The sequence below is a fragment of the Aspergillus tanneri genome (genome assembly GCF_003426965.1).
Source record: "Aspergillus tanneri strain NIH1004 chromosome Unknown AapTan_5_pilon_pilon_pilon, whole genome shotgun sequence".
In the NCBI taxonomy this organism is placed as follows: Eukaryota; Fungi; Ascomycota; class Eurotiomycetes; order Eurotiales; family Aspergillaceae; genus Aspergillus; species Aspergillus tanneri.
In genome coordinates, this window is record NW_022984632.1 from 3,149,830 (window position 1) to 3,176,193 (window position 26,364).

The 26,364-nt window shown below is 50.8% G+C and overlaps 10 protein-coding genes across 10 annotated transcripts; 8 read left to right on the forward strand and 2 right to left on the reverse strand.

Annotated features, from left to right (window-relative positions):
* Positions 1 to 46: 46 nt before the first annotated feature.
* ATNIH1004_010453 (Zn(II)2Cys6 transcription factor) lies at positions 47 to 2,849 on the forward strand (the record flags this gene model as incomplete). Its single annotated transcript, XM_033575023.1, has 5 exons — positions 47 to 108; positions 171 to 197; positions 335 to 1,701; positions 1,750 to 2,708; positions 2,763 to 2,849. The coding sequence occupies 5 exons, from the start codon at positions 47 to 49 to the stop codon at positions 2,847 to 2,849; spliced, it is 2,502 nt and encodes an 833-aa protein (XP_033423041.1).
* Positions 2,850 to 3,564: 715 nt separating this feature from the next.
* Positions 3,565 to 4,923, forward strand: ATNIH1004_010454 (uncharacterized protein; the record flags this gene model as incomplete). Its single annotated transcript, XM_033575024.1, has 1 exon — positions 3,565 to 4,923. The coding sequence occupies one exon, from the start codon at positions 3,565 to 3,567 to the stop codon at positions 4,921 to 4,923; it is 1,359 nt and encodes a 452-aa protein (XP_033423042.1).
* Positions 4,924 to 6,087: 1,164 nt separating this feature from the next.
* Positions 6,088 to 8,068, forward strand: ATNIH1004_010455 (allantoate permease family MFS transporter; the record flags this gene model as incomplete). Its single annotated transcript, XM_033575025.1, has 8 exons — positions 6,088 to 6,237; positions 6,294 to 6,373; positions 6,441 to 6,621; positions 6,689 to 6,742; positions 6,822 to 7,316; positions 7,374 to 7,389; positions 7,426 to 7,692; positions 7,770 to 8,068. The coding sequence occupies 8 exons, from the start codon at positions 6,088 to 6,090 to the stop codon at positions 8,066 to 8,068; spliced, it is 1,542 nt and encodes a 513-aa protein (XP_033423043.1).
* A 167-nt stretch (positions 8,069 to 8,235) lies between these two features.
* Positions 8,236 to 8,985, reverse strand: ATNIH1004_010456 (uncharacterized protein; the record flags this gene model as incomplete). Its single annotated transcript, XM_033575026.1, has 1 exon — positions 8,236 to 8,985. The coding sequence occupies one exon, from the start codon at positions 8,983 to 8,985 to the stop codon at positions 8,236 to 8,238; it is 750 nt and encodes a 249-aa protein (XP_033423044.1).
* Positions 8,986 to 9,962: 977 nt separating this feature from the next.
* On the forward strand, positions 9,963 to 10,346 carry ATNIH1004_010457 (uncharacterized protein; the record flags this gene model as incomplete). The annotated part of the gene is made up of 3 exons (XM_033575027.1): positions 9,963 to 10,004; positions 10,043 to 10,160; positions 10,219 to 10,346. The coding sequence occupies 3 exons, from the start codon at positions 9,963 to 9,965 to the stop codon at positions 10,344 to 10,346; spliced, it is 288 nt and encodes a 95-aa protein (XP_033423045.1).
* Positions 10,347 to 12,204: 1,858 nt separating this feature from the next.
* ATNIH1004_010458 (uncharacterized protein) lies at positions 12,205 to 13,160 on the forward strand (the record flags this gene model as incomplete). Its single annotated transcript, XM_033575028.1, has 2 exons — positions 12,205 to 12,698; positions 12,770 to 13,160. 2 exons carry the CDS (start codon positions 12,205 to 12,207, stop codon positions 13,158 to 13,160), a joined length of 885 nt encoding a protein of 294 aa, XP_033423046.1.
* A 669-nt stretch (positions 13,161 to 13,829) lies between these two features.
* PPWD1 (WD40 repeat domain-containing peptidylprolyl isomerase) lies at positions 13,830 to 15,842 on the reverse strand (the record flags this gene model as incomplete). Its single annotated transcript, XM_033575029.1, has 3 exons — positions 13,830 to 15,265; positions 15,325 to 15,702; positions 15,764 to 15,842. The coding sequence occupies 3 exons, from the start codon at positions 15,840 to 15,842 to the stop codon at positions 13,830 to 13,832; spliced, it is 1,893 nt and encodes a 630-aa protein (XP_033423047.1).
* A 234-nt stretch (positions 15,843 to 16,076) lies between these two features.
* Positions 16,077 to 17,867, forward strand: CCT2 (chaperonin-containing T-complex subunit CCT2; the record flags this gene model as incomplete). The annotated part of the gene is made up of 4 exons (XM_033575030.1): positions 16,077 to 16,079; positions 16,136 to 16,293; positions 16,374 to 17,745; positions 17,808 to 17,867. 4 exons carry the CDS (start codon positions 16,077 to 16,079, stop codon positions 17,865 to 17,867), a joined length of 1,593 nt encoding a protein of 530 aa, XP_033423048.1.
* A 1,501-nt stretch (positions 17,868 to 19,368) lies between these two features.
* On the forward strand, positions 19,369 to 20,976 carry ATNIH1004_010461 (glycoside hydrolase family 76 protein; the record flags this gene model as incomplete). The annotated part of the gene is made up of 4 exons (XM_033575031.1): positions 19,369 to 19,459; positions 19,522 to 20,216; positions 20,268 to 20,844; positions 20,897 to 20,976. 4 exons carry the CDS (start codon positions 19,369 to 19,371, stop codon positions 20,974 to 20,976), a joined length of 1,443 nt encoding a protein of 480 aa, XP_033423049.1.
* A 1,544-nt stretch (positions 20,977 to 22,520) lies between these two features.
* ireA (bifunctional endoribonuclease/protein kinase IRE1) lies at positions 22,521 to 26,018 on the forward strand (the record flags this gene model as incomplete). Its single annotated transcript, XM_033575032.1, has 2 exons — positions 22,521 to 25,501; positions 25,562 to 26,018. The coding sequence occupies 2 exons, from the start codon at positions 22,521 to 22,523 to the stop codon at positions 26,016 to 26,018; spliced, it is 3,438 nt and encodes a 1,145-aa protein (XP_033423050.1).
* Positions 26,019 to 26,364: the final 346 nt, after the last annotated feature.

Sequence of the window (26,364 nt, forward strand, 5' to 3'; positions counted from 1 at the left end):
ATATCTGCTTTTCGTCGTCCCTGTATTTGGCCAATCCCTAGTTCCAATGCCGCGTCCCCGACGGCCAGGTGCTCCTGAGCCTAAACGGAGATCTCGTAAAGGATGCTGGTAAGTACCTCTCTGTCTCAAGTATCTGCAGCATGGAACCCAGTATGCTGATCGAGATCCAGGCCGTGTAAGGCGCGTAAAATAAAATGGTACGTGCATCTCCGCCGTCCTGTCTGGTCTCTGAGCTGGACAACAACAACAACAACTACTACTACTACTACTACTACTACTACTACTACTACTACTACTACTACTATTCCTTTCAGTCACTGATACTCGATTGCAGTGGGGAAGAGAAGCCGTTCTGTCTGAATTGTCGGCGTCAAAATGAACAGTGCGACTATAGTATTCGCCTGAATTGGGGAGGGAGAACGAGGAGAAGATCTTCGGTGGATTCCCCCGGCTCCCAATCCAGTGGCCAGTCTGCACCGTTTTCCTTCGCTCTGTCGCCGCCAGATACACAACTGGACTCCGTCGACGCCGCTCAGCTGTCCGATTCCCCCGGTGCTTTGGAAGGAAGCAATGGACAAGGTCAGAATACAGAGAACTTGTTCTGGGAATCGGGATTCGCAAAGGAAATGCCGAGGGAATCTTCTTATCCTAGAGGGCTACATGATATTCAAGAATACCCGGCTGTTCCTGACAAGACTTTTAAAACTCCCCACTGTACACATGACAAGACTTCAGTAGAAATGAGCCCATTGTCCAGCGAAGCAGTCCCCGACTACTCGTCATCTATGCCACAGTCCCTAGACAACGTTCCTTACCCGTCACCGACGGACACTGGCTCAAGCATTGGTTCTTTTGCTACCCTTTGCTTCTCACCCGCAGCGATATCGCAACCAATTTCCTTTCTTCGAGAACCGACAGGCGTCTCCAAACAGCTTGTTCGCCATTCTCTGTCGGATGGTGGGGAATTATCCAGCCACCATGATGTTTGTGCGCAGTCTTCATCCACTATCGATACGGCAGACAGCTATGCCAGTTACAGTACCCAAAGCCCGTCGAATCTCCTTGAGGTTTTCAGCCCCTATCTAGGCAAACAGCGGATCTTTCCGCCGTCCGGCGTAGAGGGTAATCTCGCAGACCACCCGATTACTTCAACAGAAGACTTCCTCTCTAAGATCATGAACGATCCTCTCCAAGCCTCGGACAATTCCTCCTATGACCATGTTGGAGAAGACACCTCTCCCTATCTTGAATACGCCTGTGTTCACATGAAGCCCAATGAGCCCAATTGCCCCACTTCTTCTCAAAGAAAATGGCACACCTACCTTACCAGTGTTACAGATAACTATGGTCTAGATTGTGGTCGCCCAGACTGGGACTTAAATCAGAATGACGATCACTCTGCTATTGACATCAATTATGCGCTGGATCTGATTCACCCTGAAGGGGCATGTCTTCCTGCCTCCAATTTAAGCGGATCACAAGAAAAGGACGTGAAACAGAATAGTTTGGATTGCACCAGTTGTGCTTACTATAAATTCCCTGTGCCTATAAACATCCCGCGGTATCTGTCACCATTGCCGTCGACTCTAGTTCAGAATCCCATTAACCTGATGTATTTCCACCACTTTCTCAACCACACAGCTAGAATGCTGTTTCCGCACGACTGTGGGAAAAACCCTTTTGTGTCGGTGCTGCCAAGTAGTAAGCTTCCATTTCCATCTCCATCTTTCTATCCTGCTAACAGCTCAGTGGCGATTGGGGACTCCAATCTTTTGAACCTAATGCTAGCATACTCCGCCAGTCATCGTGCCAGATATTTGGAACACCCTGAACCTGCCAATCGAATTGCCCACTGGGTTAGCAGCGTCTTTCCAACCTTGCGTTTGGCACTGGAAGATCCGGACAAGAAAGTAACTGACAATCATCTTGCGGCGGCCATTATGCTGCTCTCCCTAAAGATTGTTTCACCCAGCACTTTCGAAGTGCCCATCCCCTGGCAAAGCCATCTTAAGTTGGCTCGTGACCTCTTCCTAGCACGTCGAGACCAGATGACATACTCTGGAAACCGTGTTGGCGCATTTCTTATACGCTGGCTAGGGTATCTGGACATCATGGGGACTTTGTCGTGCCGACACAGTGAACCTCCATTACTTGAATATCATTATTCGCTGAACACATGCTGCATGGGGGATGACTACGACGAATTCTGTGTCGACTGCTTTACAGGATTTACGCCTCGCACCGGTTTGTTTCTAACACGACTTGGAAAATTGGTGCACCGATGTGACAACGAACAATTTGATGAGACGGGCGCTTTTGTTCCCGGGTGGGCACCCTCAGCAGACATCATCTTTGAGGCAGAGACATTGCTTGCAGACCTTGATGTCCTTCACATGCATGTACATGCGAACGGGAAACATTTTCGCAACTCAATGTCTATGGATATCATTGCGATGGATCAGGCCTTCCGCTACGCAGGGCTGGTACACCTCCATCGCCGAGTGCTCAGGACATCCCCATTTTCAACGTTGGTTAAGAGGGCCATGGACGAACTATGGAGAGCATTGGTTCTAATCCGATCAGGATCGTCCGCGGAGGTCGGAGCCCTGTTTCCGCTGTTTACGGCAGGATGTGAGTCTCAAGATTTGGAGCAAAGGGTGGAGGCGCAGACGCACTTTGAGGTTTTGGAACGTACAGGCTTGAAACAGGTGAGTAATACGGTGCGTCCCCCAAAAGACTGGATGGCTGACCTGTTGGAACAGATCCAAAATGCACGCACACTAATGCAGCGATGTTGGACTGAAAACTTGCCATGGATTGCCTTAGCCCAGGGAGAGTTTTTGGGGTAGGTCAAAAGACACTGCATGTCATTTTTCTTGAGACGCCTCCCCTCACTCCACATTAAATAACGTGAGAGTAAATACCCTACAGACATATGGCAAAAACAACAACATACTAGCAGAGCTCCTCAAGCCAGTTATAATGTTTTTAATTGGCTCATCCATTATTTGTTGTACTTTAAGTAATCCAAATGGCTTCTACATTCTGGTTAAAATGTCCTTCTGTATCACGCTAAAACATTGCACAATCAGAAGCACTCACTGAAGTGTATCTTTCTTGGTATGTAGTTATTATATTCTTTTTACCTACTAAGACAGACGTAACTCTCTACACCTAGGAAAAGTGAAACTTCTTAGTACGTAGCCACCAGTGGTATATATTACCTCATTGTTTCCAGTAACAGTCTTCCTTTCAGCAACCAGTTATTTTGATTCACATTGCCCACTATCAGTGTCCAATAAGATCAGGAAGCTTTCGCTCACCATGACCTCTCTATCGTGGGGCTGCCACTACTCTGTGCGGCTTGGACCCGCGTATACAAAAGCATTCCCTGCCACAGGCTTTTCTTAGAGCTTCAAAGCCTATAAGTAGACAGCTCGTAACCTTTGAGTTCACTTTCATATCGCTCTGCTTTTCAACGATCTCTCAGAGTGGCTTTGCTCACTCTTTCATAATATTGGCTGTCTCTCAACTGTCAGTGATCACGTCGTCTGGTTTCCCAATATGGAAGGGCGTGCTTCTGGCCCCGCCGGTGATTTTGTCATTGCAAATGCTCTTCCTGTCTTGCTTCTTCCTGCACTCATTATCTTGATTATTTACCTTGTCGCCCCCCGTATCGAGGTTCGTTTCATCACTATGGATGGAGCCCCAAAGCTGTCCGAGTCCCTGTCTGAGTCCGACAGCACCCTTCGCTCTGAGATGGGCACGCTGACTTCATCGAAGAGTGTTGTGTCTCCTACCCCAAAGCCACGCCACGTTTCGAATATTCTGGACAGCCATCTGGACGACATCGACGTGCCTATCCTGCAGCCGGAGCCTACAAAACGAGTGCCCGTTGGCAGGAAGACAAAGGAGTTAGAGGATTGTGCTGGTAAGCTTCAGATGGCAAATTCTGCTGCGCTGCTGGACGACGCACTCGATAACCTCATGATTCCGGTCCTGGAGCCCAAACGAGTAAGTCCCGTCATGTTTATTGCTTCACCTACCAAATTATCCCCGAAAGACTTGGCTAACGCGTTTTGTCTTCCCCTCGGAAAGAAAATGGCCAGAGCAGTCGTCAGTTCAGATGGTAGCGGACTCCCGAAGGTCATTCCATGGGATGGGACAATCCACTGGGCACTGAAAGGGTGCAGTGTCTTTGATAACTATATGGAGGAGCGCCAAGCCTTTACCTATCGCCCCAACATCCTTTCGCAGCAGCCCGTGAATGGCCTCTGGATGTTCCAGTATGGTGTGCGATACATCCCGTCCGTCAGAGAGACCAACTGCTACCGGACGGTACGCATCGAAGACCTCCCTGCCAGTATGACACTCAACCAGGTACTGGCTGCCATCCAGGGAGAGATTTATTGCGCTCGTCTCCTGAACACTCAGCCCATCACTGGCTCTAACACTGCGATCATCACGTTCATTTTCCAGGTAGAGGCTATCCGATTCCTGAAGGCATCGAAGCAGGGTCTGCAATTGGGACTTGTTGCAGCCAAGGTGATTCCTGTGCACACCCCAACCTATCCAATACCTGCAGATATGGAGCGTATGATCTTTAAGGAGGGGTATAGACGCTGCCTCTGCGTTTCTGGTGAGCGTGGAATTCGCAAGGAGGTCATCTCCCAATTTCTGATGAACTCTCCGCATGCCAATTTCATCGAAAGTGTTCAGAATGGCCACGTCTCTGACGAAGTTCACATTCATTTCCATTCGGTTAAAACCGCAGCGGCAGCCTACACTCTTCTGAAAGGCCACCCGATCTTCTTTGACTACAAATTTCGATTTTTGAGACCACTTCGCTTGTTGAAGCCAGCACCACTTCGGAGCCAATCTCCAGCTGGACAGCCCAGAAAAAACCCTCGGATCGGGATTTGAGATTAGGTCTTGGGTTTTTTTATTTTTATTTTTATTTTTTATTTTTTCCCCCAAGAGAGTCTTGTGTTCTAATGGCTCCGGTCAGGGGTGTAATCCGGTTCTTTTCAATCCTCTTTTGAATTGTTGTTGGACATGAGCCAGATGCATGGAATGTTTTTACCTAGGTAGTTGTCATCAATGAAATTCAACGCCAGAGGGTAGATATTGGAGAGTGATCAATACAAACAGGATTACTGGTTTCTTTAACATAGTATATTGGCTCCCTAAACAAATTCCTATACATCTCCATAAGCTGTTTACTAAGGCAGCCTAGGCATTTCAAATACTAAGTACGTGAAGCTGTACTCAATCAGAAGATAATTTAATATCTAGACTTACATTTCTGCAGTTGCTTCATATTTTACAAGTACAGAAGATATTCACCATCTGCAATTATAACAGCTAGTCTACATAATACCTAGTTCTCCTTTGCAGTCTGGTAGGTACACATGGGCCAATTGTGCATGAGCTAATACTAAACCATTCTTATTCTTGTTTTGACTGTCAATTTTTAACTAATTAGGCAGGCGGAGTATGGGGGCAGATCAGGGGTTCAAATATTTTTCGTCCCACTGTAGTATGACAAACTTAATTTCAATTCCACCGGCGCTACAGCCAATAAAAAAATTTCCCCGCTGAAGATCTTCGTGCTTGTAACCCATTCGGGAATGGCAAGCGGGAATCCTGGCCCCCGTGGAATCCATTAGGTACTAAGTTAATGATCCATCGATGGCATTTGGAATTGCCAAATAGGAGACGCTATTATTCACAGCCAGATCAATTACAAAGCAAAATGAGCCCTTGCCCTTCCTCTTTCGGCGGGACACCCACCCCCGCGGGGTTGGTCTTGGCATTTCTAGCAGGGATGCTTTGGTCTGCAATGCGACCAGCCAATCACTGCGGCCTTTCTTCTATGATCCCTGTATTGTTCTCCGGAATAGGCGAGGATCATCTCTGCAATTTCCTCGAAAGAGTTTGGGTTCGACTTCGTGTCTACGGTCGCCCATTTGCCGATGCTCCGGTGATCCATGATGATCTAAGAACTTCCATAAATTGAGCTCTTGCCCTCCGCTGGGTCTGCTCGTTATTCTCAACGTCAACCGAACCTCTTCTTCAAAACGTATCATGGCGGACGAAAAGCCAACTGCGGAGAGTTTATCGAAGCCTTCCGACGTGGAGAGGGTCTCTCATTCTCCTGAGTTCCCTCCCAATTCTAAACTCGATCTATTTGAAGACCCGGATGAGGGCCTAAGTGAGGAGGAAAAGGCCAAAATTGTACAACTATGGCTGTGTTAATTCCTTTGGCTAACAAATGCTGATGTCATCGTCAGGACCGTGCCTTACTCTGGAAGCTCGATCTACGATTGATCCCTTGGCTCAGTTTACTTTATCTCATATCTTTCTTGGATAGGTGCTTATTTCTGATCGGCGACATGAATGTCTCATAAATAACCCCGCTGCTGACAGCCCGCCAACAGAACCAACATCGGCAATGCGAAACTCGCAGGCCTGCAGGAGGACTTACATATGTCTAACAACCAATACAATGCCTCTCTGACCATCTTTTTCGTCTCCTATTCGGTCTTTGAGCCTTTGACCAATGTGTTGCTCAAGCGAATGCGACCCAGCGTTTTTATCCCCATCATCATGATGCTCTGGGTGTGTAATGCAATCCTGTTTCTGCTACCTTCTGCTCTGATCCTAACTGTGCACTTCGATCATGTAGGGAATCTGCATGACATGTATGGGACTAGTGCATAACTACGCCGGTCTCATGGCGGTACGTAGCGCGCGTTCCTTCTATTTATCACTCGGCTTCCAAACCGACCTTTCGATCCTCGTTCTGACAGTCAACATAGGTGCGATGGTTCCTGGGCCTGACCGAAGCGGGTCTTTTCCCCGGCGTGGGCTACTTCTTGTCGTGTTGGTACAAACGATCTGAATTTGGAGTTCGCATGGCCATCTTCTTTTCTGCTGCGGCCCTAGCGGGCTCCTTTGGCGGCCTTCTTGCGGCCGCCATCGCCTTGATGGATGGAGTCGGAGGAAAGGCCGGTTGGTCCTGGATCTTTATCTTGGAAGGGCTTGCAACAATCATTGTCGGAGTTCTGTCGTTCTGGATGGTCTATGACTTCCCAGACGAAGCCAAATTCCTGTCCGACGCAGACCGTAAGCGGGTCCTTCGCCGTCTTGCAGCGGACCAACAAGCCAGTGCAGGATACGAACAGTTCAAGATGGCATATTTCTGGAGCGCTCTCAAGGACTGGAAAACTTACACTGGCGCCATGATCTATATGGGTGCAGATGCTAGCTTGTATGCGTTTTCGCTATTTGTTCCCACCATTATCAAGGAGCTAGTAAGTCGATCTCGAAGTGAATCTAATATCTATCATACTGACGGTCACCCAGGGTAGGATCAATGGGCTTCTGGTTCACTTCCACGACACATGCTAATCTAAACAACAGGATACAAATCAATCAAGGCCCAGCTCCTTAGTGTGCCTCCGTACGCTGCCGCCGCTGTTGTGACCGTGACAGTGGGCTTTATTGCCGATCGCACGCGACAGCGCGGGATCGCTAATATTCTGGTGTCTATTGTCGGCATCGTTGGCTTCTCGATGCTGATTGGGGCCCCATCACCAGGAGCGCGATACGCTGGGACATTCTTGGGTGCCATGGGGATCTACCCTGCAATTTCCAATACGATTTCCTGGGCTAGTAACAACACTGAAGGTAGGACGCTGCCCACGATATTGCACTCCTAGGTACCTAGCGTGGCAAGAGATTGCTAATAATTGATTTGTTAATAGGAGTCTACAAGCGAGGAGTCACTCTGGGCATCGTCATTGGCTGGGGTAATCTGAACGGTATCGTCTCCTCCAACATATACCGTGACAAGGATAAGCCCAAGTACTATCCAGGGCATGGCACGGTGCTTGGATACCTGGTGGTCTTCCTGTTCGGTGGGTCGTTGGTGCAATACGTTCTCCTGCGACGGGAGAATGCGAAGCGTCGACGTGGCGACCGCAATCATTGGGTGGAGGGGCTGAGCCAGAGTGAAATCGAGCTTCTGGGAGACGAGAGGCCGGATTTTATATATACACTGTGATCTTGTTAGGAGACAAGTTGTAGAGTATAATCAGCATTACCTGTATAGTTTATAGACAAATCCAATGCAGTGTTTCCGCCTTTATGTACAGCCGAGCCAAACACACGGAGAAAACTGTAGTCATGCTTCATGCAGTCATCAATAATATCCAAGTCTATCCAGTCTATTCACTCCCCTAGCCAATACAAATTCACAATATCCTGATCCTTCTTAGGCCCTTTGACGACATGTCGACTCGACCAACTCACCACCTCGCCTGACTCCCGCCGGATCCGAAACGCATACGCCGTATGATACATATCATTAATGCAGAGATGGTTCCCGCGCGCTCTGACCACCGTCGTCGACGACGACGTTGACAACCTATCATTATTACTATTCTCCCGCGGTGGAATAGGCGCCTCGACGATCAGAGGCTCCTTCTCATTATCTTTCCATTTTTCTCGGGAAGAAGAAGAGGAGGGCTCATCCAGCACAAACTCATGAAACAAATAATCCGGCTCCGGTTCCGGTTCTTCATCATCCTGTATCTTTGTCCCCTGCACCTTTGCAAACCAAACACTTATCCCTCCGGTGTCGCTCATCCGCCAGATATATTTCTTCGTGAAGCGGAGTCCCACCCCGACTCCCACGCCTACCGTTGAGGGCATGGTGCCTTCCTCGCGATAGACCATGTCTGCGGATCTATCGACGTCTGGGTCTGGCTCTGGATCCGGGTGACGTTTTGAGTGTGCATTAGAGGTCTGTGTGCGCAACGGCGTAAATGTCGCCGTACCGTGGAGGTTGCCTTGGATGTCTTGCGTATTGGCGCTTTTCAGAATGCGGTGGAGAGTCCATCGTTGGGGGGTGCGGCAGAGAGAGGCGAAGATCTGCGCTAGGGGGCACATTATCAGTTGTTCTTGGTGGTGGTCTGGCATTTTGGAGGTAGTTATTAGATTGACATTGTGGCGGTGGATAGAAAAAGGGTTTGTCATCATGTAGTGGGGAGGCGTGAGGCGGGAATGAGGTGGATTATTGTAATTTGGATGGAGATCGGGAGGGTCCACTTGGACCATCACATTTCTGCATTTTTCTAGACACCGAACTGTTGTATAAATGCAATTTGGTTAATTGGATAATAAATATAATAGAAGATGCTTGGAATACTTGTGTTTAGTTATATGCAAGATATATTTAATATTGTGTGCTTCTGTCAATGTCTAAAATATGTAATGCATTACCCGTTAGTGTATAGATTGAGCCTTTCATAATAATTAGGTCATACTAGGGTAACTGAAGACTTTTCTCTTTTTTTACTTATAAAAAGCTAAATATCTTCTATTAGAGACAATGCAGTGCATTACTATTAGCACACTATCTACTCTATCCTGGTTATGATACTATATAGCTTACAACCACCATATCTAGGAGGGAAGCAAAACTGATCCAGTAGCAAGTGTAGGCAATTAGGCGTAGGCCTTAACTGTAGATACATACCGCTGCTTTGTCGTGGTTGGCGCTTCTCAACAGTGATCAGTGATTTATTCACTTACCTTGCGTCAGATTTATCCCCTCTCCCAACTCTCTGTCGCTCTCTCCTCATCTCTTCCTCGAATCCATCCTTATTTGTTTACTGTAGTTCTGTCTACCATCTGCTATCTTTTTCCATATAGTATCATCATCGCCGATCTTGTGAACCCTATTCGCCCTACATACCTTTGGTGCATGGAATGTCTTCGGACATGGATCCAAAACAATAATGTCTACAGAGATAAGTCGTCCGTGGTCGATTGCACCTTCGATAAATAGCGTCGGTCTCGTGTCGATAGTGCCCTAGGAAGAACTCGTCTTGTGAGACGGTATGTATCCGAAAAGTGATTAAACCACGTCATACTAATGGGCTGGTGAGACTGCAATGGGCATACTGGGGATGCTAATGACCTATTGTGGACGGCTGGTTTTTGGAACCCAGTGATACTAACGACAAGGATTTAGTATGTCAAACTTACCATCCCGGCTTCGACGGCTTACCTTGAGCTTTGCACTGCCTTTGAGAATGCCGAACAAAGCCCACCGACACCGCTACATTTAACTACTGCAAAGAAGAAGGCCGGTACGTATACACAGGATCAGGTCCAGCAGGAAGCTCGCTGACGATACTCCGGATATAGGCGGAAAATATGACACGTTCTATCAGGCCAGATGGCTCTCGTACTTGATGATGATGAAGAAGATGATGATGTCGATGATCAACTGCTTCGTCTCCTCCCTGGGACCCGATCGACTTGGACGAAATTAGAAGGTGGTGCATGGGTCCGAAAGGGTAGTCCATAGGGAGGAAATGCTGAGGAAATGGGAGGATTTACCTGCTGTATGCAGTTGTTTCATTGGAATTTAGCCACTGTTTTTACTATGATTCCAACATTCATTGGTGATGCGTCACACATTCGCCATATCCTCCCCAGCAACACACTGGCTGAACGCGGAGGGGCAGCTTCTCCATTGGACCAAGCAATAGTAGTTCCCTTCAAATTATCGACCTGATAAGCCTGGTAAGTGATGGGGCAGTTGGGAAAAGATTGACGAGCAAGTACACGGGTAGGTAGATGTTATACAGAAAACGGGAGTACGATTGATCGGCTGGTGTAGAATTGACCAATTGTATCGAGGGCGGCGATCTGATCGCATGTCTGGATAGAGGCTAAGGTGTGTCTAGTCTGACGGCTGCAAATTGATTAAAGCCACAGCTAGTCAGGAAGTCGAGGTTTGAAGATGATTGAGAAGACAAGAGGCCTGCGTGACATAAACCGGAACCTGCCGTATGAAAGCAAGGTAATCTCGTAATCTGGGGGTCCTCACACCATGTCCAATATAGCCTGTAAAATTTGACCTATCATGCAATAAACCATTGTTCTAGAGTTTAATGGTGCATCCTGCCGTTAGGATGAAAAGAAACCCTCGGTGACGGACGGACAGAGTTTGGATAGGTCGCATTCAGACCCGCCAAGTGAGTGAACAGCTCATGCGGCTGATAAAATAGCCCACGGGAGAAGGTTGATAAAGTTGGCGACACACTCCTGGATTGATCAACCATGCATCGAAGATCAGGATAGGGCCGGTCCGTGGATCCTGTCCCGGTAACAGGCTGACTCGACAGGCACGAGCGAGAGGTTCAGATAGAATCAGCGCTGGGGAAGGAAACAAAGGGTCGTCCTGCCAGACTGTTGTACTGTACAGCTATAAGAGTCGTAGTAAAGGCCTTCAGGACCAAGAAGAATACTATCTAAGCCCACAGTAGAATTCAGGCGATCGGATTAGTAGATAGTAATGGCTATTGTTGCTTGGTCGATGGGTCATTCTGACATGGCAAGTGCCATGCATGCGGAACACCGCAAGCGGATAACGGGTTAACTACAACGGAGGGGTAGGTTTCATCATGGCTGAGACAGGAGCCATGATGGGAATACCCGGCGCATTCCTGAGATCGGAGAATGATCAAGATCTGTGCAGGACAGCCAGGAATGCTCGCCATGTGGTGATGTCGAGAATGATGATAGAATATGGCAATTGCTGTCAGGGATGGTAGAATGAAAGGAATGACTTCCATCTTGAGTGAGAGACGACATGTGATGAGTAGCGTCCTGAGGCACTGCATTGATGCAACCCCAAGAGTCCCCCGTTTCCCCTTGCGGCCGCAAGCGGAACTGAAACTGGTGCTAGTAGCAGGGATGTACCGGGGACCTCCCATTGTATGGCCATGCACACCACCAGCCAAGTACGCCTGACTAATTAGCTAGCGGCCTAAACTAAAGGAACTAAACGTTCACCGTTGGCTGTCTCGACCGTGCCCGAGACCCTCTTCGTTCGTTTCGGTCCTTCTTTTTCTCCCCTCTTCTTCATTTCGTCGTCCGTCTTAAAACTACGGGGTTACGCTCGCTTTTTATCCGCCATCTCTTTCGTCTCCTGAACCTTGTCTGCGCGATTGATTCAATACCCCTCCGGTCGCTCGTTTATATCCCTCGCTCTCCTTGTTCCCACCTCGCCTGTCCCTGGATAATGGTGGGCCTTCTGTGAGCTTGTTCTCCACTTGTCCATCAGTCTCTCCCAGACGTTCTTAGACAGTCGTCCTCCTCGTTGTCATGGTGCGTTGGCCTTTTATGGCTTGCGCCCCGCGATTGGCCGCCGTCCAGTCGACTTCACAATTCCTCTCTCGCTTCTTCTTAATCTCCGTCTTCCTTATTTTGTCCACGACCATTCTCGCTGCAGACTCCGATTCGGATACTTCCCTTCTGCCTTCCGCCGCCTCCGCTTCTTTCCCCCAGTGCGGTCTCTCATGCTCGAATCTTAAGCAAGCCCAGGATGGCTGCATCCCTCCGAAGGCCCCGGCATATGGTCACGCGACCTATGTCTCGTGCTTTTGTCAGTCCGGCCTACTTTCCCAGCTCCATAATTCTGGCGACCGAACCTGCGACGACTCCTGTTCCAGCCCTCCCGACCGCTCCTTGCTGCAGAAATGGTATAACGACTTTTGTTCCTCTGGCGGACAATCAAAGGCAGAGACAGCGTCCACGCCCGCCCAGAAGGACTCTGCCACCTCGACGACTACGGCCAACGCACAGGCTCAGGAGGCGGATCCTGCTCCTCCATCATGGTAGGTGATTGATATATGTGATGATTCCGTGGGTTATTGGAGTCTCGCGTCATTGACTAGTAGTCTTGCAGGTGGTCATCTCACTACCAATGGGTGATCATGGTGATCGTCCTCATCATCGGATTCAGCCTTATCGCAGTGCTGAGCGTGTGGCTGAAGCGCCGGCACGATGCAAAATATCCCAGCCTCTATCACGCCGCAGGCACGGGCAGCACCGACAGTGGACTGCTTTTCAATCGCCAGTCAAACGCCGCCACCCCTAGTCCCGCTCCTGGTCAACCGGCACCCCTGGCCCCAGGCCAATTTATGCCTATTGGTTACGCTAATCCGGACTCGGCTGCCAGCAGTTCTCGCACCGATATTGCGGCTCCAAATCGGCCCAGTCGAACGCCGTCGCGTTTGCAGATATCCTCGCAGCCCACGGATGAAGGCAACGTTGAGATCCGAGAAGTGACCCGGTGATGATGAGTTCCTATTATTTGTTTTCTTTCTTGATTGAAAAAGGTTTTTTTTTTTTTTTTTTTTTGGGGTTCTTTTTTTTCAACCACGGTATACGGACACCATCCACACGAGGACAATTCAGGTGGAACGGCTCGTCGAAGCACAGAGTGGCACTGATGATTATGCCTCTCATGGCTGCTATTGCTGGCTCTTTCTCTAAATCACCTGCTAATATTGCATATACTGGGCGTTGTGTGTTCATGGTTCTCTTTTGAAAGATCTATCACATACAGTTAATTTTTTTCTGTGCAATTCCACCGCATGGCGTGTGTGTGGGTGAATATTTATTTTTTGTTTCCTGTCTTTAGGTCCTATTTGAAACTGGTAGTATTTTATTTTCGCTGGGCCGTTCGATTGCTCGGCGCCCTGCAGATTGGACATGTTCTGCTGACATGATGGATGATATTGACCAACAAGGGCAAAAAAAGATAATGAATTCTTGGAGGCAGAATCGCCCTCCTGCGATCATTTATTTACTTATATTTTGACCTGTCTTCGTAATTAAAACGAAAAGTTTAGGTTTTACTATATAATACACTCTACATATGTCAAAAGTCAGAGTACGCCAATATGAAAAACGTCCAAACTTCCATTGTCATTCTCGCCCAGCATAGGTTAGAACGAGAAACATCATGACATAGTAATACTGACGATTTTAATATCTTGCTCGGGCTTTTCCTTGTAAGTCTTGGTATTTTCGATCTTATGCACCACATCGAGACCCTGGACAGCCCGACCAAACACAGTGTGTTTGTTGTCCAACCAGGGCGTCTTTTCCGTCGTGATGAAAAACTGGCTGCCGTTGGTATTCGGTCCCGCATTCGCCATGGACAAGGTGTAAGGCTTGTCGTGCTTCAAACTGGAGAATTCATCCTCGAACTCCCCACCCCAGATGGACTCGCCGCCCGTTCCGTCGCCCATAGGATCACCGCCCTGTATCATGAATTTGCGGATCACCCGATGGAAGATGGTATTGTTGTAGTAGCCATCGCGCGCATGGGTCACGAAATTCTCGACGGCTTTGGGCGCGGCGGATGGGAAGAGACGTAAATGGATGTCGCCCATTGTTGTGTGGAGGATGGCGGACGTGCCGAGTTCTTTAGTCTTCTGGGTAGCTGTCTCGTGGCCGCCGGTAGATTGTGTGGGACGTTCGTTCTGGACGTCGCGCGAGGATTTAGAAATCTCGGTCTCGTTGGTGAACAGGTAGAATCGGATCTTCGCAAACCCGGTGCTGATCAGGATCGGGTCTCGCTCTTCGGCTTCCTGGAGGAGAGGGTTCGAACTGGCGGCCATGGATACGGTCACTACACCCTTCTTCTGCGGTTGGCCCTGATACATGGCAAGGTTAAGCGCCCGGAACGGTTCGTCTTTCGCGTAAACGCGAACCACGCGGTTCGTGTACGTGTTGATGCATTTGACGCCGTATAAAGAGCCGTAGAGAATGAAATGCCCCGACTCGTCGAAGATGACATTTACCCGGGGCTTAGTTATTGGGTTTTCGAGTTCTCGCTCCACTGCCAGCCGACGGCCAAATTCCAGTTCGTCTAGCTGGTAGATGGCCGTGCCGGCTTGTTGCATGTCGGTCAGAGTGGACAGTGATTCATCGTATTTGCGGTGCAGCTTGCCCGTGGGGAAGTCAAAAACTCGCACTTGGCGATCTGGAAAGGAGAATGTGGCGAATTGCTTGCCCGACGGTGAGATGGTCAGGGATGTTGGGACCGACTTGGCCTTTTTGAATTCGAAGAGGTTGGTAGATGACTTCAGTTCGAAGACGTTGTCGGGCTTCTCAAAGGAGCCATCGCCTGCTCGCCAGTATTCGATCATCCCGGATTCGTCGGCCGAGATGACACAATCGTAGGCGTCGTTGAACGCAATGGCAGCGACGGGGTTGCGGTGGATCGACTTGACCGTGTGTAAGGGAGTGACATTCTCACCGCGCCCATCGAAGACCTGAATCGCACTGCTCTCTTCGTCCGTTACCGCCAGCAATGGCAATGATGCGCCTCGTCGATGCACCCAGCAAACATAGCGCGGAGTCAAGTCGAGTGTGATCATGGCCAGTAAATCTGCGATAAGATGCTGTTAGCACTCCCGACCCTCCATAGGATATACTGCACTGGAGTACCAAACGTGATGACATCAAAGATTTTGACCGTTTTGTCGGCTCCCGCTGTCGCAAAGCTCCTTCCATCGGCGCTTACACTGACGCTCCTAATCTCGGTGCTGTGAGCGCGGAACTCCTTGACGAACTCGATGCCGACCGCCATCTTTTTCCAGAACTTAACAAAACCATCAATTGACGAGGTGATCAGGAAATCGGTGTGTGGAGACATGGTCACAAAGGATAATTGGTCCTTGTGCATAAGGGATTTGGAGTATCTCGACGAGGTGGGCAGCGCATTTACGTAGACCTTCTCGAAGGGGAGCTTTCGCCGTTTTTTCTTTGGCGCATCGGCAGAGGGCAGGGCAGGTCCGAAGTCATCATCCGAGGACGACTCATTTCCTGGCATGAGAGTTGTCAGTTCCTCCTTGTACGGCCTTGGGGGAGTTGGAGCGTCGGGTACCATTGTCGTCGTCACCCTCGACGGCGGAATGCCGTCTCTTCGTCGAGAGAGGCTGAGATTGGTCGTCTTCAGCGGCCATGATGAAATGATCCCGCACGAGGGGCGGAAACCAAGGATATTTGAACGGTGGCCGAAGGGAGGTTGAGAATGGATTTCAATGAATAAATGAAGCCGCGCAGGCGGTCTGCAGGAGCTCGGGCCACATCGCGAACTTTTCTGGACGTCCCGAATCCTCGTCTGTTCGGTCCAACTCCCCTGAGCTACCAGTCCTCCAACCGACGGTAGCTATCCTTATTTTTGATTGCTATTTATCATGGTAAGGTGTTTGATACTGTTGACATCGAGCTGGTCCTCTGACTGACACCCCTCCAGGCATCTTTCGCCAATCCCACGCAGATCTTTGCGGACGATGTCACCGAAGAGAAAGGCGAGAATGCCCGTCTTTCTGCCTTCGTTGGTGCCATCGCCGTTGGTGACCTTGTGAAGAGTACTCTGGGGCCGAAGGGAATGGATAAGATTCTACAATCAGCGTACGTGGATGGTCGATGTTTAGAGTGACAGAGTGCGGGGCTCCCATGGTGGGCAAGATACTGATTGAGAAACAATGCAGGTCGACCGGAGAAATCCTCGTAACAAACGACGGGGCGACGATCCTCAAAGGGATCGCTCTCGATAACGCTGCGGCCAAGGTGCTGGTGAATATCTCCAAAGTCCAGGACGACGAAGTCGGTGACGGCACGACATCTGTCACGGTGTTGGCGGCAGAGCTGCTGCGTGAGGCGGAGAAGTTGGTGAGCCGCAAGATCCATCCTCAGACCATCATCGAGGGTTATCGTATAGCCAGCCGAGCCGCTCTGGAGGCCCTGGAGAAGGCTGCTGTCGACCGTAGTGCCGACCCGGAGGCCTTTCGCAAAGACCTCCACGCCATTGCCCGAACCACCCTAAGCTCGAAGGTTCTGTCCCAGGACCGTGAACATTTTGCCACCCTTGCCTGTGATGCCGTGCTGCGTATGAAAGGCTCGACCGACCTCAGCCACATCCAGATTATTAAGAAGGCGGGTGGGAAGCTCAGCGACTCCTATTTGGATGAAGGCTTTATCTTGGATAAGAAGATTGGCGTGAATCAGCCGAAGCGCCTTGAAAATGCCAAGATTCTGGTGGCCAACACCGCTATGGATACAGATAAGGTGAAGATCTTCGGTGCTCGGGTGAAGGTTGAGTCGACGGGCAAGCTGGCGGAACTGGAGAAGGCAGAGCGTGAAAAGATGAAGGCCAAGGTTGAGCGGATCAAGGCCCATGGAATCAACTGCTTCGTGAACCGTCAGTTGATCTACAACTGGCCGGAGCAACTGTTCACGGAGGCCGGCATCATGTCTATCGAACACGCCGATTTCGACGGAGTCGAGCGACTGGCCCTGGTCACCGGCGGTGAGATAACCTCGACTTTCGACGACCCCGAACAGGTGAAGCTGGGCCAGTGTGATGTCATCGAGGAGGTCATCGTGGGTGAAGACACCCTTATTAAGTTCTCGGGCGTGGCTGCCGGTCAGGCATGTACCATCGTCCTGCGCGGTGCCACGGAGCAGCTTCTTGATGAGGCCGAGCGCTCTCTCCATGACGCCCTCGCCGTGCTCTCGCAGACTGTGAAAGACCCCCGCGTGACGCTGGGTGGCGGCTCTGCGGAGATGGTTATGTCCAAGGCCGTGGAGCAGGCCGCGCAGAACACCACGGGCAAGAAACAGCTGGCTGTCGATTCGTTTTCGCATGCCCTGAAGCAGTTGCCTACGATTCTGGCTGACAATGCTGGTTTGGACTCCAGTGACCTGGTGACGCGACTACGGCAGGCGATCAACAACGGCATGACTAGCTCCGGACTGGACCTGTCCCTGGGCGGCGGCATTGCCGACATGCGCGAGTTGGGCGTGGTGGAAAGCTACAAGCTGAAGAAGGCGGTGGTCTCTTCAGCGTCGGAAGCGGCAGAGGTAAGGACTTGAACACTACCCTTTCAAGTGACATAACTGACAAAGATGGATTCAAATAATAGCTTCTTCTGCGGGTCGATAACATCATCCGGGCTGCTCCTCGCCGACGCGAGCGCATGTGAGCCGGCCAAACGAGATTGTGGTGCGAGAGATGAACCTGCAAACTGTTCTATCTGGAGCCGGGACAATAGCACACGGTTCATCGTGCTGGTTGGATGTGAATGCCGTGCTCTGTTTGGAGTGTAATAATCGTCGATAGACCCACTGATGAAATAAAAAGCGTGTTATGAGCTGTTCCGTTTGTTGACATGACTTGCGGTTATAAATTGGACTACTAAGATGTCTACAATCATATCCAGCGGTGGTCCAAGCAAATGCGTAGAAAAGTCAGTCCTGAGGGTAGATCACCTACTAGAATATAAGCAATTCAAGGTTGATTGACTCCTGAGGTACAGATCACTAGTCGTCGTCTTGGAATTGAATCGGGATAAACGTCCTGAAGATACCACTTGTCAGTCCCTCATATCCCATACCATGCCTTCCCTCCAACTTCACCTTTCTCCCAACTCCTTGTTCCCCAGCCCCATTCCTAAAACTCATATTATAAATGTATACAGCAGTGATCTTGGCTCTCTGGTCCATCTCGTACTCATCTATCTCCGTTATCACCTTCAAAGTTGATGCAGTTCAGCCAGTCTATTGACACCAAGTTAGTGAATGATACGGTCGCAAAACGTCAGGCAAATTTTTTTGTTCTTTCCCAAAACCAAGCTAGTAACTAATGGTCCAGGTCTTCTGCTACAGAGATCGCTTTTTACTGTAGAAACCACTCAGGATTCTTGAAACGGCTTGTATAAATGACCTTACAGCACACACACTTTATACAACTTAACTGGGCTGAAGTCCATGTGGCTTGACTATCAGCATAGAAGGGGAATTCCATGTAGGGGTCTCCCATCACATGATATCAGAGCAGTATGCACATCACGTGTAGGAAGAATACCGATGGTGATGCCTGCAGTATGGAATATACTATACATAATGAGTTGTTGGGAAGAGGGCCAAGCCTTGCAAAGGCTTTGTTTGTTACTCCTCATGATTGGCCAGGACTGTGGGGGACAAGTGGAGCTTAAGAGTGCTTGTTCAGCCCTAGTGGCCGGTTGCGGAAGATCATGAAAGAGATACCTGGTAGTTACCTGCTAGGTAGTAGGCTGAGGTTTTCTGAGTAGGGTTAAGCACTGAATCACTCCAAATCATATGAGGTTACTATGAACTACCCCTTGGTTCAGGTACCCGGCAAGGTACCGCGGGGATGTTCCTAAACGCCCCGTCTTCATGCCTATCCCTTCACACTCGACGATCTTCAAGAACTACTGATGAATAACCTCCTCCCTTCCTTCACTTGGTCCATCCCTCGTCTGTCTGTCAGTATCAATCACCATTTGACGTGGGGAGCGCCCTTGTCATTTCCGTCCATTCCACAGGCACTTCCGTTTTCTGCCAGCAACTGCCCGCCTTTCTCCCACATTCCTGTGCTCCCTCGTCATCCCATGCCCATGCGACCCATCCTCCTGCTAGTTTTTGCTCCATTTTGCATCATACACTCGATTGCTATCATCCATGATGCGGAACTGGCTGTGGCCACGACTTCTGTCCGTCTTCCTGGCTGGCCAGGGAGTAGTCTCCCAGATTCAACTAGATGTCAACGACCCTAGTAAGCTTCCCTCACGGGGTCTTCGTCCCCTGGGCGCGTCCTGATTGCACTGTCTCCTGCAGAATCCATCGAAAATGCGGCCGCGACGGCGGCATTCAATATGATGAGTAACTACCACGGCAACGAATCCGGCCAGATCCCCGGAAAACTCCCCGATACTTGGTGGGAAGGCGGGGCGATGTTTATGACCTTGATCCAGTACTGGTTCTGGACGGGCGACACGTCCTACAATGAGGTCACCACCCAAGGCATGCTCTGGCAGAAAGGCAACAATGATTACTTCCCCGCCAACGACAGCAACTTCCTCGGCAACGACGATCAGGTCTTCTGGGGTTTGGCCGCTATCACGGCAGCGGAGCTGAACTTCCCCGAGCAGGATGGGGAACCCTCGTGGTTGTCGCTGGCCCAAGGGGTCTTCAACACGCAGGTGCCTCGCTGGGATATGACTTCCTGTGGGGGCGGATTGCGATGGCAGATATTCCCCTACCAGGCAGGGTACACCACGAAGAACGCCATCTCTAACGGTGGTCTGTTTCAGTTGGCAGCGCGACTGGGTCGGTATACTGGGAACCAAACATACATGGACTGGGCAGAGAAGATTTGGGACTGGAGTGCCATAACCCCGTTGTTGAGACTGGATGAATGGACGATCGCAGACACGACGACCATGGAAACCAATTGCACAGATCACGGCGATCTCCAGTGGACTTACAACTATGGAACCTATCTAAGTGGGGCCGCGTACATGTATAATTTGGTATGTGCTGGGTCAGCGTAACCAGTGGTGAATCTGGCTGACAAGGTTTAGACCAACGGCGGAGAGAAATGGAAGAAAGCCATTGATGGCTACCTTGGGACTACGCTGGACAAGTTCTTTCCCAAAGAATTCGGAGGGAAAGTTATGTCCGAGATTTCCTGCGAGCCGAATATGATGTGCGATCGTAACCAGGATTGCTTCAAGGGATTTCTGTCGTCCTGGTTGACGTTCATGACGACCATCGTGCCGTACACGGCCGACCAGATCATCCCCAAGATCCAAGCATCGGCCCTGGCGGCAGCGAAACAATGCTCCGGAGGAAACACGAAGACCCAGTGCGGACGACGCTGGCATCAGGACAATTGGGATGGTTCGAAGGGGCTAGAGCAGGATATGAGCGCCCTCAGTGTCTTTTCCTCCACCATGATCGCCCATAAGAATCAAAGCCTGTCTCCGTTGACATCGGATACCGGTGGTACCAGTAAAAGTGATCCCAGTGCAGGCTCCGGGCCCCAGAAGCAGCCAAATACGCCGAGGCCGATCACCGTCGGCGACCATGTTGGTGCGTCGATCCTGACCGTCGTTGTTGCCGGTGGCTGGATTGCGGCCGTGTCCTGGATGGTTTATGGTGGGTGAAATGCCCACGCCGCGTTGGGGGAGCACATCTGATATTCAGCGAGTTCAGGTGCAGAAGGTTACAGCGGCGTTCGAGGATCAGCAGAGTTTCAACTCCCTGTCTGCAGTCTGGTTTTCTCCGTGATTTTTCCTTTTCTCTTCTTTTATTTCCCCCTTCGTTTTTGACGGTCCTTTGTTTGCGGCTGTATGCTATAATATTCGAGATTGTAATTTGTCATGTGTAGGGCTTGGATATCACTTTGGCAGGGTCGGTTAGTACGGATCTGGGGTTGTGGCGTTGGATGGTTTCATTCCACAGGGGTTTTCGAAATGATATTGTGCTCTTGATTCTGATTGTGATTGAATTATCCCTCGCTGAGCGAACGGCCTTTGCTCGGCTAACTATTTCATGAAAATCCCCATGGCAAATATATTCGAACTACACAGAGCTTTGTAAACGAGTATCGAGGCAAAAAGACGGCGGCGAGAGAGGAAAGAGAGCAACCACTGCCAGAGCTGTGACAACCGGTCATTCGCCTCCTAATTGAGTTGATCGACTCGATGGACGCATCATGGAGGACGCACATGTGCCGTGCCTATGATCTGCACTGTACACACACATTCTCTGCGTCGCGGATGTTTCCGTAGTGGGCTCTTCTTCCACAAATTGACAGACTGAAACAACGGGAGATCCGCCCGTATTGTTCCGGAATCACTATATTCAGACGCTTGTAATACCCACAATGGATATACTATGGAAGAAGAGCGCCGCTGACCTCTACGACGGCCATCGGGGGCTAATAGAGACCGACCAGGTGGATTACCATGCATGCATGCATAGCCTATCAATTTCCCACAGCAGGGAGGAGTCTGCCGAACCGGTTCATTTATACGGTAACTAACATGGTAGAAACGGTGGCGCGTAAGCAATAGGAGTCGCTAAACCCAATGGGGATGAAACTCATTACTCCGAGTGGGCTGGCCTCAGGCCCAAACGGTATTAAAACGGTATTAGAACGGTATTAAGACGTATTGAGGGGATTCTTTTGCCTTCCATCGAGCCCAGATTCCCTCAACTTGCCCTGCCACCTTTGACTGAATTGAAGTGCCTTGGCTTGGCCCCTGGGCACACCTTCGGTCAGTCAATCAATAATCAGTTACTCAGTCAGAGTCAGACAGTCAGACAAGCACAAGTCTCAACAGGTAATCATTCTCGTTTCACCCTTCGCTCGGGCCTTTCAATTTTCCCTCCCTTCGCACACACGTGCTTGGATTTCCTTATTTCTTCCTCGAACCTTCGCTCTCTTTCCTATTTATTCCTTTCGCTCTTCATCCCCAAATATACTTACTGTCTGGTGTGTATTCCCCTGTCCTTTCCACTAATCTTCACTATGGTCCGTCCACTGATTGGCTCCAGGATAATCCTCATTGTTGGACTGGTCGTACCGTTGGTTCAACTCTCCGCACTTTGCTGGCACCACCCACACAAACGGACACACGCATCTTGACCTGCGTCTTATTGACAGCCCTGTCCGCACGCACACACACCGGCCCTCGCAAACGGATACAGACCTCTCCTTCATCTCCTCCCTCCTCCCCTCCCCAAACTGATGGGACGTTGGTCATTATCCCACAGTCCTCGAACAATTTTCTACCCTCATTGTCTCGCCCGCGTTGTCGTGTTTGAGGATGCGGTGGCGGCTGCCTGGCGCCCGTACGACCCTCCCCGCCAGCGTCGCACTCCTTCTGCTCCCTGTTCTTGTCGCTCCGCAGCAGCTGCATGAACATCATGACCGTCCTTCCACCGTGTCCGTTCCGCTCGATCCGACCGGAAAGGTCCTGGAAAGCCATACCCCTCCGACGTTGAACGTGAAGTCCAACGATGCGAGCGCCCTAGCAACTCTGGCTCTGGCGGGTTCCGGCCGCGCCGTTCGAGCCCCTCCTGCCCAGGCCAGTAGCCCCTCTGCTGGTCTGGCTCCGCAGCTTCATGCGCGGTCCTTGCAGGACTGGGAGGTTGAGGATTTTGTTCTGCTGGCGACCGTCGACGGTTCCATTCACGCACGAGACCGCAAGACCGGCACAGCTCGTTGGGCCCTTGAGGTGCCGAGTAGTCCCATGGTCGAGAGCATCTATCATCGAGCCAACCGGTCGAGTTTCGACCGTACACAACCCCAAGATGATTTCCTATGGATCGTTGAGCCAAGCCAGGGGGGCAGCATCTACATCTACAGCCCCGGCCCTGATGCCGGCCTTCAGAAACTGGGGCTGACAGTCAAGGAGCTGGTGGATGAGACCCCGTACTCGGGGAACGATCCCGCAGTCACGTATACCGCTCGGAAAGAAACAACTCTCTACACCATCGATGCCCGCACCGGTACGATCTTGCAAGTCTTTAGCTCCAGAGGGCCGATCCCCGCAGGTCAGGAGTGTCGCAAAGTGGATGACCTCGACGTGGATGCCGAAGAATGCGAATCCCCTTCAGGCACGTTGGTTCTTGGTCGGATCGAATACGCAGTGGCCATCCAAAATACTGAAACGGGGGATCCGATCTGCACATTGAAGTACTCGGAGTGGTCGGCCAACAATCGGGACATGGATCTCCAGAGTCAATACTTCCAGACAATGGACCAGAGCCATATCTACAGCATGCATGATGGCGTCGTACTGGGGTTCGATCATTCTCGCATGGAACGTCCCCGGTATACACAACGGTTCTCCTCCCCAGTCGTCCGGGTATTCGACGTAGCTCGCCCGGCCAATATCGATCTACCCGACGCACCCACCCCCCTGGTGCTCCTGTCACAGCCCTTGCAGCCCCCAGATCCTGACTACGGCCCTTTGGATGACCGAGACACGCGGGTCTTTATTGATTGCACGGATGCAGGCGGATGGTATGCCATGTCCGAAGAGACCTACCCCCTTGTTACGGGTCGGGCCAAGATGGCGCAATGCTACGAGAAGGATTACTTCCGTCACGGTCAATCCCTGATGAGTCTGACGACTACTCAACAACGTGATGCACTGGCTGGTGTCCACTCTCTCAACGGCCCTCGCATTGACCGCCCTCACATTCCCAGTATATCGGGATCGACTGCAGACCGTTCTAATGACACACCCCAAGATCTGATCCGTAGTTCTTCCGAATTGGCCCTGCCACCAGCCTTGCGACATAGCGCAATTATTCGCAAAGGCTGGGACAACGCTGTGGACATCTTTGTGACTCTGTTACTACTGTTCTTCTGCACGTTTATCTACTTCAACTCCCATCACATCCAAGAGTTGGCCAAGCAAAAACTCGATCTGAAGAACATCATCTCTGCCTATGGACAGCCATCACTGTCAACCCCGTCGACCCCTGTTGTTGGCAGCAATCCCTTCAAAAGGGAAAATAGTCCTTCCCGACCAGTGCCCGATGTAACTGTCGATGTGAGTGTTCTTGAGGAGCAACGGAATGGCGGCGATGCCACCCCGAAGGCGAATAAACGTGACAATTCCCTTGCACCTGATGTCACCCCACGAGTGCGGATCCGAGAGCCTTCTCGTGGTCCGAGCGGCGATGAGGATGTGGATGCCTTAACTCTCGATGGCACGGAGAAACCCAAAAAGAAGCGCCAGCGCGGTCATCGCGGCGGCAAAAATCACCGTCGTGGGAAGAAACCCGCTGCCGAGGGGGATGGAAAGGAACAGGAGGACCGAGTTGTGGAGGTGAATAGCCTTCAACCTCAATCTAGGCTGGAGTCAGACGTTCCGTTGACACGCACGGTGTCCAATGAAATCGTTGAGGTGGACGGCGTACTCCAAATTGGCCGACTAAGGGTGCTCACCGATGTCGTCTTGGGCCACGGTAGTCATGGAACCGTGGTGTATCGCGGCTCGTTTGATGGACGTGATGTTGCGGTCAAACGAATGTTGGTCGAATTTTATGACATTGCCTCCCATGAAGTTGGATTGCTACAGGAAAGTGATGATCACAACAACGTCATCCGCTACTTTTGTCGCGAACAAGCAGCTGGTTTTCTCTACATTGCCCTGGAGCTATGTCCTGCGTCCCTGCAGGAAGTAATCGAGCGCCCGTTTGATTATCCGCAGCTGGTTCAGGGCGGGTTGGACATGCCTGATGTCCTGCGTCAGATCGTCTACGGTGTCCGCTACCTTCATTCCCTGAAGATCGTCCATCGCGATTTGAAGCCGCAGAATATTCTTGTCTCGATGCCTCGCGGACGCACGGGCTCGCGTTCTCTTCGGCTGCTGATCTCGGATTTTGGTCTATGTAAGAAACTCGAAGACAACCAGAGCTCGTTCCGAGCAACCACGGCGCATGCTGCGGGCACGTCTGGCTGGCGAGCTCCTGAGCTGCTGGTCGATGATGACAAGAGCCCAGCTATTCAGGGGGTTGAGTCTCAGCACACCGAATCCTCCGAGCCCGCTGTAGTGGATCCACAAACGAATCGACGGGCTACTCGTGCCATCGACATCTTCTCCTTGGGATGCGTGTTCTACTACGTCCTGACCAGGGGTAGCCATCCGTTTGACAAGAACGGCAAGTTTATGCGTGAAGCCAATATTGTTAAGGGTAATTTCAATCTTGATGAGCTACAGCATCTTGGGGACTACGCCTTCGAAGCTCACGACCTTATACGATCGATGCTGTCGCTGGATCCTCGGAAGCGGTATGTCTCTTTTCCCCCGTCATCCCTCTCCCCTTGTCAGCTCTGACTAATGTTTCGCAGACCGGATGCGAGTGCTGTCTTGACACATCCATTCTTCTGGCCCCCATCCGAGCGGCTTAGCTTCCTTTGCGACGTGTCTGATCACTTCGAGTTTGAGCCGCGGGAACCTCCTTCCGATGCACTTATGTGCCTGGAATCGGTGGCTTTACAGGTGATGGGTCCAGACATCGACTTTCTGCGCCTCCTTCCGAAGGATTTCAAGGATAATCTGGGCAAACAACGCAAGTACACGGGCTCAAAGATGCTGGATCTGCTACGGGCGTTGCGGAACAAGCGTAACCATTACAACGACATGCCGGAGCATCTCAAGGCTCATATTGGCGGGCTACCGGAGGGATACCTGAACTTCTGGACGGTTCGGTTTCCGAGCCTGTTAATGAGCTGTCACTCAGTTATTGTGGAGTTGCGGTTGACACGGAGTGATCGGTTCAAGCGGTATTTTACCGTTCCTGAATAACTCGCATGTAATTTTTTGGATCTAGCGCGTTCGATACATCTACAGTCGATAAATAAGTGGTGAATAGATTACCCTGTTGGGAGTCCCACTTCCAGCCACCATCGTATATATGTAGGCAGAAGTCCGTAGTCACTGCATACATAGTCCGCAACGCGGAGCCTGGCCTGTCAGGACCTGTAGAGTCGAAATGGGCCGAGCCGGGAACCTTCCGGCGGTGAAGAGCCTGGGTTCGCGTCTGGTCGGGCCAATCATTTCTGCCTCCACGCATCATCCTACACTGTTTCTCCTGGCTCCTGCGAGCTCCCAGCCTCAGTTGACAGGTCGTCGTCGTCTTCACTCAAGCAGG